General features: G+C 44.8%; 1 protein-coding gene across 4 annotated transcripts in view; it reads right to left on the bottom strand.

Moving 5' to 3' along the window:
• Positions 1-859: 859 nt before the first annotated feature.
• The window catches only part of LOC137662838 (gamma-aminobutyric acid receptor subunit rho-1), a 29,657-nt gene continuing 17,415 nt past the window's right edge, over positions 860-13,101 (bottom strand). For all 4 annotated transcript variants that reach the window (XM_068399575.1, XM_068399560.1, XM_068399568.1 and 1 more), the window contains 6 exons: positions 8,599-8,822; positions 5,661-5,743; positions 4,655-4,795; positions 4,032-4,184; positions 1,976-2,172; positions 860-1,147 (listed from right to left, as the gene is read on the bottom strand). In XM_068399575.1, the coding sequence (XP_068255676.1) occupies positions 860-1,147; positions 1,976-2,172; positions 4,032-4,184; positions 4,655-4,795; positions 5,661-5,743; positions 8,599-8,822 (1,086 nt within the window). The remainder of the gene's footprint in view (positions 1,148-1,975; positions 2,173-4,031; positions 4,185-4,654; positions 4,796-5,660; positions 5,744-8,598; positions 8,823-13,101) is intronic.

Here is a 13,101-nt window from a genome sequence, read left to right as displayed (position 1 = left end):
GATTGTCTTCACTGGATCATTTTGTAGAGAAACCTGTGTTCTCTCCTAGGAAATTCAAGAGCAAAACTCCTGCTGACCCAAACAGGCAGACCCAAGGAGAGCCCCTGTGTTTCCCAGAGGATTTGCTTAGCATCACAGGAAGTCCAGCTTTTGTTCATTCCTTAGCAAGTGTACACTGCAAATCATATTTTAAAAAGATAATCAAAACAGATTGGAAAGATTTCTTTCTTTTAAATATGACAAGACAAAGCACAAATCTGAAAGTATTCCTACATGGACCTGTCAGTGCAGTACTGCTGGGGCAGCACACATTTAGCTGTGTAAGCAAGATTTAGCCAGCAATAACCTCGCCAAAGTGTTCCCCAGTACTGGATATTTTGTGTTTGCAATGACCATTTCTGACCTCATCCTGCAAACATGCAAGTATTTGCACATTCTTTATATTTATTGGTATTGAACGTGATAAGTGTGCTGAGCTGAGAGATGTATGCATGCACTCAGGTACTTAAAGAATTAGGATCTCGGGGCACAAAATGGAGGACGCACCATATATAAGCAACTGGCAATTGTAGTCACTTGTTAAAATAGTTTACAGTGGCCTGTGAGGCACAAGGAGGAACATAGCACAGCTTTAAATAAGTATAAAATTTTAGATTTTATATCCTATATTTTGCTGAAATGTGAAACTTGCACAATTATTTATGCCACAGATGAGTTGCATCTAAATAAAAAAAAAAAAATCCCAAAAATAAAATCAATCTTCCAATTAAAACAATTCTCCATTTTCTTTCCATTAGCCTATGAGATGGTACTTTTGTTTAATGTCACAATGCTCTGTGACTACAGAAGTTATAGATATTTATGAAAAAATGGACCAGTATATCAAATTAAATAGAATATATGCACCAGGGAATATTATCCTGGAGTACTTGTCGATGGCGTGAGTGTCAATCCGCATGCTGACATATCTCTGGTTTTTCCTCCTGCCCGAGCCCCTCTCTGACCCCAGTGCCAGCTGCACCATCATTCGGTCTTGTTTATCTCCGTTCTCGGACACGTAGTGCCCCAGTTCGTTCACATCCCCGTCGTTGTAGCTGCCGTCCATCATCATGGGCCGAGGCTGAGGTAGGCTGCACGCACAGGGAAGCTGTGGACACAGGTAAGTGCAGGATGGTTTTGAGTTGTGTCTAGATATACACAGACATCCCATTTCTCCTTACAAAAGCAGAGGAGGGGACAAGCCTGGGGAATTCAGGCTGCTGGGACACAAAAGGGAAAATGAGAGGATGGAGCTGGGCAGTGGCTTTTAGCTTCTCCAGTTTTGTGCTTGCAAGAACACAGTGCAGTCAGGGAGAGAGCGGGGCTGTCTGTGGAAAGCTCATTTGGCTTAAGCACGGCTGTCAAGGTGTAAATAAAGGTTGGACCTGTACCTTGAAGCTGAGAAAATCAGAGAAGTGGGCAGAGGGAATCCGCAAGGAGTAATGTATCAGGCTTGTCCCATTTGAAAAGAAGAGCTTAGGTGTGTATAATTTGATGTAATGAAGGCAGAAGGGGGAAGGTTGAGCCACTGTCTATAAGTTTAGACTGTGCCTGGAGAAAGGTGGGGGAAATCTGCCATGTTATCTGAAACCAAAAATGCAGTATCCATCTGGTGCTATGCACAGGCTTGGATCTTCAGCATAAAAAAATATTTAAAGGTAAAATCCTAAACTCTGTCACATCTGTACAGGTAGTGAAGGGCTATACATGGAGGGACTGAGTGCCCTCAGACTCTGAAGAAAAGAGCAGTGATCTTGGGTGTGGGCTGTCTGTAGCAAATCTTTATAACCCGGAATGCCTCACTGCTGGTGTCTTTTTGTACATGCTGCATTCTCCCCAGGAGCTGAGAGCAGCACATTGTTGTTGCAAACTTTTGACACATTTGCCATACCTTTTCCTAGAGGTATAAAGCTGCATCGGAGATAGAAAACCTCACCTTGTCCCGGAGTTTCCTCTCCTTCCGCTCTTGCACCGTAGTCAGGTAATTCACTGCTGCGTATTCCAGTACCGAGAGGAAGACAAACACAAAACTGACCCACAGGTAAATATCCACTGCTTTGATATAGGAAACACGGGGCATGGAAGCGTTCACCCCAGTGATGATCGTGGACATGGTCAGCACAGTGGTTATCCCTGGGAATACACCACCAGAGAGACCGTAAGACACTTTCAAACCAGAGTCTTCATCACAAATACAGCTGTCATTACAATTTTCTGACATATGAATTTACCTTGCAGTATTTACCTAGAGCACAGGAAGTTCAACCTCAACTTGAGGAAGAACTTCTTTACTGTAAGGGTTACAGAGCACTGGAACAGGCTCCTCAGAGAGGTTGTGGAGTCTTCTTCTCCGGAGACTTTCAAGACCCGTCTGGATGTGTTCCTGTGTAACCTGCCCTACATTGGTCCTGCTCTGGCAGGGGGGTTGGACTCGATGATCTCCAGAGGTCCCTTCCAACCCCTAACATTCTATGATTCTATGATTCTATTGTTTTTCACATTTGGGTGATGGGTTTTACTGCCTGAGGAGGGTCCAGGCAGCCCTGATTTCTAACTGGGGTTTTCTTGTCTTTTTTTGTGAAAACAACTTCAGTTCTGGTCTCAGGGTGTTGCTGGCCCGGTTCCTCGTCACAACACCAGCCTCCCACCCCACGGCCAGGCAGCAGTGCTTTGACCCTGTGCTGTCTGCACCCCATCTTCAGGCTCAGGACAGTCCCCAGAGGGGGTGTACAAGTAGCTCAGCTTCTAGTTCACCCTCTGCAGCACAGGCACAAGTGAAGCCCGTCGGCTGTTGCTGCTTCCACGAGGTTCTACAAGCCTGTGTTTTCTGTCTGCTCCTGGGAAGTCTTGCTTTCTGGGAAGTCACCAGCCAGCTCCTACGCCTGGTCTGTACCTTCCCCGGGCCAAGAGCAGGGACTAACAGGGCCCCACAGGGCAATGCTGCCCGACGTTACACCATGGGCAAGTACAATGAACACATCAGCAAGGGCAAGAGCTCCCATAGTTTGGAGTTATCTTAGCTCTGAGGGAGGCTCTCTGTGACCCTCTTATTCCAGGGGCTAATTATGTCACATTAATGATCTCTTTGAAAGTTGAAATGATGTATATAAGCACAAAGGACTGAATTCACAGGAGTATCTAGGTGGTAAAAAGTACTGCTAAATGCGGTGCCTACGAGTCTCAAAAAGCCATGGCCCAAGCCCTTATTCTCCTTTTAATGATGTCTCAAGGCAATGGATAACTGCCCCATTGCCATCTCTGTTATGCCTGTATATATCCTCTCCACTGAGGAATATAATTTTAACAATAAATAAAGTCCTAAGGTGTGTTGTCTTGAATAAGTAAAAGCAAGCTTGGGCTCAAAGTCTGCAAAAATACAAACAGCACTTTGCTAAGGGCAAAGCATCCACTTTAGAAGAAGAATTATGTCCATAGCATAGTTCTGCTCCCATGATGACTCCTCTGGCATATGGCTTCATCTGTCTGAAGGATGCTGCAGAAGAGGAAGCTGAATTCCTCACACTGCACTGTAACCTCATTTAACAAGTTGTACAGCACAGCTCAGCTGACTGTAATATCTCCACCCTCCTTCCTCTAGCAAAACTCAATGAACTGAAATTTTGTCAGGGCTGCTAATATTGATTTTCACATTTTTGCTCACTGAAGTCTCTGAAGGATACTGACACTTTGGCTATTTCTGTGCCCTGTCGCTGTTAGTATCCAAAAAAGCAGAGTGGAATTTTTGCTCCCAGATTCACCACATGCAGCTAGCACTTGTGCAAGCAGGGAAGTCAATTCACTTGGCACTGCAGGGCAGATGGAGATTTTGTACCATGGCCAGTCCCCTGCATGGGGGACACGTGTGGCATTGCTGATTTCCGTGCCACAAGGCAACGCAGGGGCAGTGCACAGCACAGGGGATTTTGTCTTGATGGTCAAGGCCACAGTTGCAGCAATTGTCTCAGGTCTGCTGAGTACAAGATTGTTTTTACCTAAAGGGACTCTGGCAGGAACTGCTCGGCGATCGATCCAGAAAGACACCCAGGACAACATGACCATGAGGGTGGCAGGGAAGTAGGTTTGCAGCAAGAAGAAGAAGATGTGTCGACGTAAAGTGAAGTTTATGTAGAGGCGATTGTACCACCCTGTATAACAGAGAGAAGGAAAAAGAGAACTCACACCAACATCAAACTATTTTCAGATCAGGTGATGTTGCATCAGGGGAATAGTGCCCCATCTGCTTTTAGGAAAACACAGTTAATGACCACAGATTATTGCGGTTTACAGAAGAGAGTCCTTACTGAACCAACTATCAAAGTCAAAGTGTCTTTCAGGACCACGTCTTCCAGAGAAGATAAGATAACCTGTGCACCTGGAGAGTTTAATTCATGTTAGGGCTTGGTGTGATCTTGAAGAGGCCTTGCCTTTGAAGACTACATAACCATCAAGATGGAAGTCTGTGTCAGGGACAGCAGCCTCAGCATGGAAGAGAGGCATGTCTGATGGGCCACAGGGAGACCTCCTGATGAACAATCCTCCATGGCCAAGGTCGAGAGGAACAGTTTGCACCCCTTCTTCCCTCAGCCCACTCTTTGGCAAGCACTCCGATACCTACCTGTGCTGCTGTAAAAGGCAAGCTTTGTGGTGGTGTGAAACTCCTGGATCAGGAACTGGGAGAGAGATATCCTCTCATCTGTTTTTAGGGAATCGTTCCCGTTCTTCCAGTAGAGCATGAGGTCGTCTTCAGTGTAGGCATCTAGGGGAGCAGAGCAAACCTCAATGCAGTGCACTGAGTCAGCTGCCATCGCACACACAGCCCAGGCTGTGCCCACATGCCTTCAAGGCTACCTGTGAGGTCCCAGCTGAAAATGCCAAATGCCACCACCTGGCTGAGAGCCGTGGCAACGGTGGATATGATTGTGGTAAGGAGTAGACTAGCTCATTGTCACAGCCCTCAGGCCTTATGCCTGGTGCATTTTGTAAACCCTTCTGTTTCTCTAATCATAACTTTGCATGCATAATATGTGTGTCAGGTAACCCACCACATTAGAGTGGTCAAAAACGTCTCTGTATGAAATCCAGCCAATTTGTGTGTGTGTCACACTTGGGACAAAGAAACTGCATGTGGGTATAAGCTGGGCTGATCTCACACAGGTATAAGAAATGAAGGAGGAAGGTGATTAATGTCACTGCCCTGTCATGGTTTCTACACCACAGGTGAGCAGATAGTGCACGTGAAGGGCATGGGGCCATTTATTTACATGTTTGAGGGCACCTGCGCAAGCCGATGCTGCTGGGGACTGCCAACGTGCAGGCAAGCGGCTTGGGGTCCTCTGGGAACGAGGTGGCACTGGGGCAGCCTGGCTGGCTTTCAGGGACACTGGGAAGACAGCGCTCACAGCTGGTGTTTAAAAACACTGCATTGTTGCAAACATCCTCTACTTCTAGTGAAAAAATATGGGCAGGGAGTTTTTCTTAGTGTTGAAGTCTGCTGATTTTGGTTAGAGCTCTCATGAATGTAGCAGCAGTTTCATTATTGGTATAATTATTGATATAATTGAACAAGTTTGGGTGCCCATGGGGTGCAGCCCTTGGCTCACCTGTTCCTCTGCTTTACTTACAGCTTTCAATCTCCAGGGAACACGTCTGTGTGTCCAGGGGAAAGCGACTAAAATCCATGTTGCACATTGCCGTTACTGTAACTCTAGGAATAGTAAAGACCACCCCATTACAAACTTGTCTTCTTATGTGACTGAAAAATAGTAAAGCTGCAAGTTTTGTTTTTTATTAAGTAGCTATCTGGACAGTAACAGTCCACTGAAAATAAATACCTTCCATTCAGCTAAAGCCATTCCACTTAAGTTAAAGCCATTTCTTCTTCTCTGCAAGCTAGTGTTAGAAAAGATGACCGGCAAGTTAGGCCGCCACAAATTGCTACTAGATGACAAAAAATAATGGAGAAGAAAATGGGAAAGAGCAGCAAGGGCACTTTTTCCTCTTTGACTACCAGCAAACTTCTCTCTACAGAGATCTGTGCTTTCAACAGATACTTTGTACGACAGAATAATTTACATTTATCAAAGCCATCCTAGTGCCATGCAGGATGCAGGTAATTTCTCCACGCACTGCAAATTTCCAGCTGCTCAATGAGAACCCGGTGATCACACCTGGGTATCAGCCACAAGAGGGCATAGGCAGTGCCTCGAGTTAGGGCTGGAGCTGGTATGCAACAGAGACCACTGAAACTCTCTGCCCCAGCAATCAAAAGCTCTGGTCTTGCTACAGTCTGATTATCTAATTTTTAACAGAATAATTTTGTCTTTGCACTGGAAGCATCCATAAATCTTGACTCAATTGGCTTGAACCATAAGGAAGTAAATGAAAATACAAGTATGAATCATAATGGAGAAAGAATTAATGTATTATAGCAGGGCTAGTGGCAGACAGATATCTGTCTCATAATGATAAAAACACAATGCAGTCCGTTATGTTAGTAGTCCTTCTGCATGTGTGGGTTCCCGCTGATGTTGCGTTCCTATCTGGATTTAGTCTTTGAGTGAAAGTGCTTGGCTCGGGTTTGTTGTTTAGATGCCAGCGATGTCTATAGTGGTTTCCAAGACAAGAGAAGACAGAGTCTGGCAAAGACCCTTAAAAAGGCAGACACTAAGGAAAAATATAATCTACAGGCTAAGGCATTCAGCAGAGGCAGGCAGGCAGTAATGACCCATTTGCTCTTAAGGGGAGACCAGCGTTCATACTTCCCCAGCATTCATAAAGCACTCCAACCTGCAGTCGCCACTGAATAAAATAATGAAACTCTGTCAATTTGCTATTCAAGATGTTCCACACCATTTTGTACAGGACAATTGTTTAAGCACAAGACTGTGCGTGACAGGGTCTGAGTAGTTTGATATTCTTCTGTTCCCATCTTCTTTAGACAACCATAAATGCTTGCAATGCAGATGATTGGTATCATGAAGCTAAATGAAAGAGTATATAGGCATGCATGCTATAGCTGAACATTATATCATTTGATTGTCCTTTTTTTATTGTACTAAGGACCTGAACAAACTTTTCAAAGGCCTAAGGAACACCTGAACCTTGTGTACTGTGCTGAGTGAAGAAAAAGATTTAATAATGAGAAGGTAGACACTGTTCAGGCTGTGAATTCCAGTGAACAGTAAGATAAAAATATCAGACAACAAGAAAATTCTTGTCAAACTGATAACCCAGAATTGCTTTGCTTGCCTTCCTTTCATAAAATCATAAAACACCCCAGCAGGCTGAGAAGTTGATCTCCTCACCTCATGGCAGGCTTAGCTCTACCACTGCCACTCCTAAGGTCGCTGTCTAACATGCCTTTAAAGACCTCCATAGCCTTCCCAAGCAATGTGTTCTGCAACCTTATCATTAGCTAAATTGATGCATCTTGCTGATACTGACTTCCTATTAGTCAGATTTTCCTTCTTTTTTGTCCTTCAGAATACATTATCTGTCATCTGATGCTTTGTCTATTTATTATGTATTTTGCTATTTCGTTGCTGTGGAAGTGATGTTGACATTCTTGCATCGGAATATTGTCCAGCAATTTCCTCTCTAATAGGTTTTTACTGGTCATTTGGCAATACTTGTTTTCTGACTGGATGGAGCTGCAGCCAAGAAAAACAGAAGCACCAGTTTTAGTTTCTTTTGGATATTGACAGATGCTCCTCACTTAGCGTCTCCAAGCATGGAAGTATTACTTATTAGAAAGAAAAAAATTTCTGGTTTAATAATGTTCAGACTTAGGTCAGCAATGTTGCTCTCAAAGCTGATTGACCAGTTGGATAATAAGGGAGAAAGCCAGGGTTGGGATCACCCCTCAAAGTAGAGGACAAAACAAAGTTTACCCAAAATGTCCCCTTCAGGAAGCTTTCATGCATTTCATGTGAAATGTGAGCAAAAAGCAGAAAGAGTCAAAGTCAAGTGTTTGGGTTGCTCTAATCATACATGTGAGTCGCCAGGAGCTATGTACCCTTGCTCTGAAGCTTGTCACTTTATGTGCTGAAGGATGTTCCACCTGTTTTGTTGTTTATCATAAAGCTAAAGTTGCACTCAGTGTAATTTATACTGCTTTATAATTACCTATAAGAATAGAAATTGCATATTTTGCTAGGCCCAGAGTCTTTGTTGTACAGTGAAGTGGATAACTATAGCTTCTCTGAACTTCTGTTTATTGCCAGACTTTGCCCTCTTCCTTAGATTGTGCCTTGCCTCTTCAGCAGTGGTCTGCGGGGATCACAGCCCACTGCTTCCCAACAGCAGGAGCAGGGGCTAACCATGCATGCAAGGCAAAGGCCACTGGTGGAACCAGCAATGTTGGCATAGAAATTGGCTTCCTGCAACAGCTGCTTAATGAACTTGCACAGGGACTCAGATGTCAGTGGATAGTCAGCACATTCATTCTTTTTTGTGTCTCTTTGTTAGTATGAAGTCATGCAAAAACACAGTACAAGAATCAACTAGACCACTTTCTCTCTCACTCCACTAATAGCTTGCATTGACCGAATGCAGCTTTACCTGAGGCTATAAAGTACCTTCCCATCTGGCTGGACCCGCAGCATGACATTGTCTGTGGTGGTGTCATGGATGAAGGAACGCTTAGAGTGGACGAAGAACATGTCAGGGACCCAGATCTTCTTCACCAGCCTGCCATCAAAGGTCATGCTTTGGTTGTTGGTGCTGGGGAAGGACAACCTCTCGTCTTTCCAGTAGTGCCTCAGATAAAGCGTCATGGTGAAGTCCTGCAACAAATAGGCTTGTGTCACAACTTACACCTTATCGGCATAGCAGTGTTTTCTCCTCTCTGGGACAGACCATGAGCTATAAAGTACCATTCCTGAAGGCACATCCACTCCCTGAGCTGCGGGGGACATGACCAGCTGCAGCTTGTTTATCCCTCAGGTCAGACCGACTTACTGGGTTCAGAAATCAGAGGCCACCCAGATGGCAAATCCACCTCTGAAATGCAAATGTTGCTGTTGGATGTCCGTGAGCCGCTCCAGGGACCAAAAGGCAGACATGTCGAGGCAGCAGTAGGTGGAGAGTGCTGCCGACCACTTAATCCCCCAACTACATGAGGCTGTGTTTCTGGAGCCAATGGTGAAGAAGCATTTGCTGCCTGTGCTGCCCTCTACGCTGCTCCAGCAACTGCCTTCCCCCAGGCTGCTGGAAGAGCATGCTGCAGTGGGAGCTCTTCCTCCAGCACAGCCACTGAAATGTTTTGGGGTCAGTATTTGACCAAAATGGGGTTTTTTTGCTTTTTCTCCCCACATATTGTACTCTTAGATCTGAGGCGTGCTCCTTCTCTGTGAGCTCTGTTGTATTCGGAGTCAGACCCCAAGGGACATGCACTTAGGTTTGCCTTTTTCCTTATCTCAAAGGAAGCCCTCATGCATATGAAGATAAGCTGACACACATGTGTTTACAAGCATGATATCTTTGAGTGTAGCATGATATATTGCCCATAAACTGAGGCAAGTGTTTAAGACTGACCAGTCTGCCCTGGTGTCTGGAGTAGAGGAAGTCAAATGGGTTTGGGGTGGGGTTTTTTGAAATTATTTGACATTTGAATTTTTTTTCCACAACACTTTCCAAGCATTTTGAGATATGGGGGTTTCTGCAGTCTTTTTTTTCAGTAGAAGTGATTTTTTTAGTTGCAGCCTGTGCTACTATTACGCTAGAGGCCGATATAATTCTTGGAAATGCTTTATATCACATCCAACCAAAGGTCCCAAAGCCACTGACCATGTAATTTCTTCTTTTTCATTTGATCTATTCTATAGCATTCTTTAATATCTTTTCCCTGTATTCAAATTTAAAGATCATTCTGGGAAACCTTTTGCATTGGCTCCTGTGTATTAATGTGTCCTTTAAACAGTAATAAATTGACAGACATTTGTTCTTCAACAAGAAGTCAACGCCTCAATTTTTTGCATAATGTTACATTTATGGTTGCTGTGGAAAAATCAAGTATTGTCAGCTTTCATTAGGAAAGATTTATTAATACTAGTTTCAGGTTGTTAAACTGGGAACCACGATATTTTACAACGCACCATCTGAAAATCCCCCAAGCAACAACCATATAATATCCCTGAGGAGAAGGACTTGGAGGTGATGGTTGATGAGAAGCTCAACATGAGCCGGCAACGTGCGCTTGCAGCCCAGAAGGCCAACCATATCCTGGGCTGATCAAAAGAAATGTGGCCAGCAGGTCGAGGGAGGTGATTCTGCCCCTCTACTCTGCTTTCGTGAGACCCCAACTGGAGTACTGCATCCAGCTCTGGGGCCCCCAACATAAGAAGGACATGGAGCTGTTGGAACGAGTCCAGAGGAGGGCCACGAAGATGATCAGAGGGCTGGAGCACCTCTCCTATGAAGACCGGCTGAGAGAGTCAGGGCTCTTCAGCCTGGAGAAGAGAAGGAGAAGAGAAGGCTCCTGGGAGACCTTATAGCAGCCTTCCAGTACCTGAAGGCCCCCTTCCTACAGGAAAGCTGGAGAGGGACTTTTTACAAGGGCAGGTAGTGACAGGATGAGGGGGAATGGTTTTAGACTGAAAGAGGGTAGATTTCTATTAGATATTAGGAAGAAATTCTTTACTATGAGGGTGGTGAGACACTGGAACAGGTTGCTCAGAGAAGCTGTGGCTGCCCCCTCCCTGGCAGTGTTTAAGGCCAGGTTGGATGAGGCTTTGAGCAACCTGGTCTAGTGGAAAGGTGTCCCTGCCTGTGGCAGGGGGGCTGGAACTAGATGATCTTTAAGGTCCCTTCCAACCCAAACCATTCTATGATGATGATGATCTCTCTCTTCTTTTGGTCCATTTCTCAGAGACACTATTAGCTCTCCCATTATGTTTGCAAATGAATTTCCAATCCTGGGTAACAATCTGGTTTTTTCCTTCTTCCCATCTTTCCTCCAGATAAAACAACTGCTCCACACACCCTGCAAAAGCTCTGTTAATTTCAGGGTCAGTGGCCCATAATAGATATTGATAAATTTTTAAATTAATTGGACAAAAATAATCTGATTTGTGACATCCTAATGAAGTCTTATAACGTCCTCTATTATTTTACCACTTTCTTGCAAATAGTCAGAAAGTAGGAGAAAAAAAGGAAAGATTGACATATCTAACTCCTGGAGCTTAGATTTAGTACAGAGTGAATGTGTCTGTCACTGATGTCTCTTCATTTAAAAAGCAAGCAATGATCTTGCAAAGCACCATGTCCTTTTTCTATGAAGGTGCACGAGTTAAAAAGAATTGATTCTGACAATAGAAAGTCTTCTCCATCATTATTTTGCAAACAGTCAAAACTGACCCTGAATGTTTTTTCACCTGAGGCTGTACGGTGCTTTTCCCACGTTGCTGGGTGTTGCAGCGCGATGTTGCACAAGGAGCAGGGGCAGTAGTCAAAAACCAGCGGAAGTAGTTCAAAATCATAATGCTTGCTTAAAAAATGGGTGGGTTTGTTGTTTTTTTTTTTACTTTAAAATCCTCAATGTTAAGTTCTTTCCCTTTGCTTTGAAGTCCTAAATCTTTTCAGGGGCTCTCTGGCCACCTTCACAAGCTTTCTCCTCAACCAGAAGGGCTGGGACCATCCCAGGAGAGGTGAAATCTCAGAGTCCCCATGGCTGGTGGTTGGGGTGCCACGAGCACTGGAGACAGGGGAGGACAACTGGCGGGCTCCCCAGGGCTGGGGAGAATGTGCACACAGATGCGCCCCAGCATTGCAGTCCTGCTGTACCTTGCAAGTGGTCGGTTGACTGTAGCTATCCCAGCCCACTCAATAGCTGCGGTGAAAGGAGCCCAGCGTGCAACCAGGGTGGCTGCTGAACACCAGCTGTGCTGCCACACAGCCAAGTTCCTGGCTTAGACATGGGAGGAGGTCGGGTGAGGGTTCTTTAACGCTGTGTCTGTTCCTTAGGAGCACAGAGAAGTTGGAGCTGTTTGGTACATTTGTTGAAAGAGCAAAACATTTTGAAAAGTGTTCTGTATTGGGGTGTGATTTTTTTTTCTCTTCCAAAGCAAAATCTGAGCTGCTGAGAGACTCTGGGGATGCTCTAACAAGGCAGGTCTGACAAGCTCTGGGTTTTGAAAGGGTGAATAAAATTGGTGTAGGTCTTGCAATGTACATGCAGGGCCATCTCCTGTTCCCCTTCTGTGCTCCTGCTCTCCTGTGCAGGCTGTTGTTTACATGTCATGTATGCAAGTAAAATCTTCCCATGGCAAATCTCCTGCAGAAATCATACCTTACTTTCAGCAGTGTTTTGTGATGAAAAAAGCCCCTCCAGCAAAAATCATCAAGACCAAAATCTGCACCACTTCGAGAGCATTTGAAAACTGATCATTTTCACATTGCTAACTGTACAGTAGGAAAGAAAGGACAGAGACTCAGTAAGGGATTTAGCCTGTGCAGAGCACCAGCATTAGCCCTGCATGCCCATGAAATCCTACTTCAGTATCAGTGTGAAGATACAGGAAGGACCAATGGAGCCTTAGGCTGGTCCCTAGCACACAGCAGAGGTGACACAACTGCTAATGAGCCAAAGGCAAGTTCTGAAGAAACTTCTCCCCTCTGAGCTCATTCTGGCTGCCCTGTCGACAGCATGACTTAACATTCTGAACCAGTGTTGCTCTCAGGATGGCTACATAGCTTCTGGTTGGGAGATAGCTGGCCCCTGACCACCTCAGAACATGGCCAAAGTGAGACTGTCTGTAGTATATCAAAGTGTCTTAAAACTGACACGTTAATTGGTCTCCTCAGAGTTTTCAAACGTGTTATCACTTCTTAAGAAAACATAAAAACCCAAGTCCTTTGGGACAGTCTTGGCAATGTTGTGTCATTTTGTCCTAGAGAAAAGAAAATGTCAGATTTCTTCCTTCTGCTTCAAGGGAGATGAAATGGTAGCACGAGGCCAATAGAAGTAATTGTCAGCAGATTCAGATCAAACCTGAATCTGCCTCCTGAAGGCTGTGGAGTCTCCATCCTTGGAGGTATTCAAACCCCACAGACACAAACCCAGGC

This window comes from Nyctibius grandis, chromosome 1, assembly GCF_013368605.1.
Source record: "Nyctibius grandis isolate bNycGra1 chromosome 1, bNycGra1.pri, whole genome shotgun sequence".
In the NCBI taxonomy this organism is placed as follows: domain Eukaryota; kingdom Metazoa; phylum Chordata; class Aves; order Nyctibiiformes; family Nyctibiidae; genus Nyctibius; species Nyctibius grandis.
Note: the sequence above shows the minus strand (reverse complement) of the source record. Positions and strands in the feature narration are given on the sequence as shown.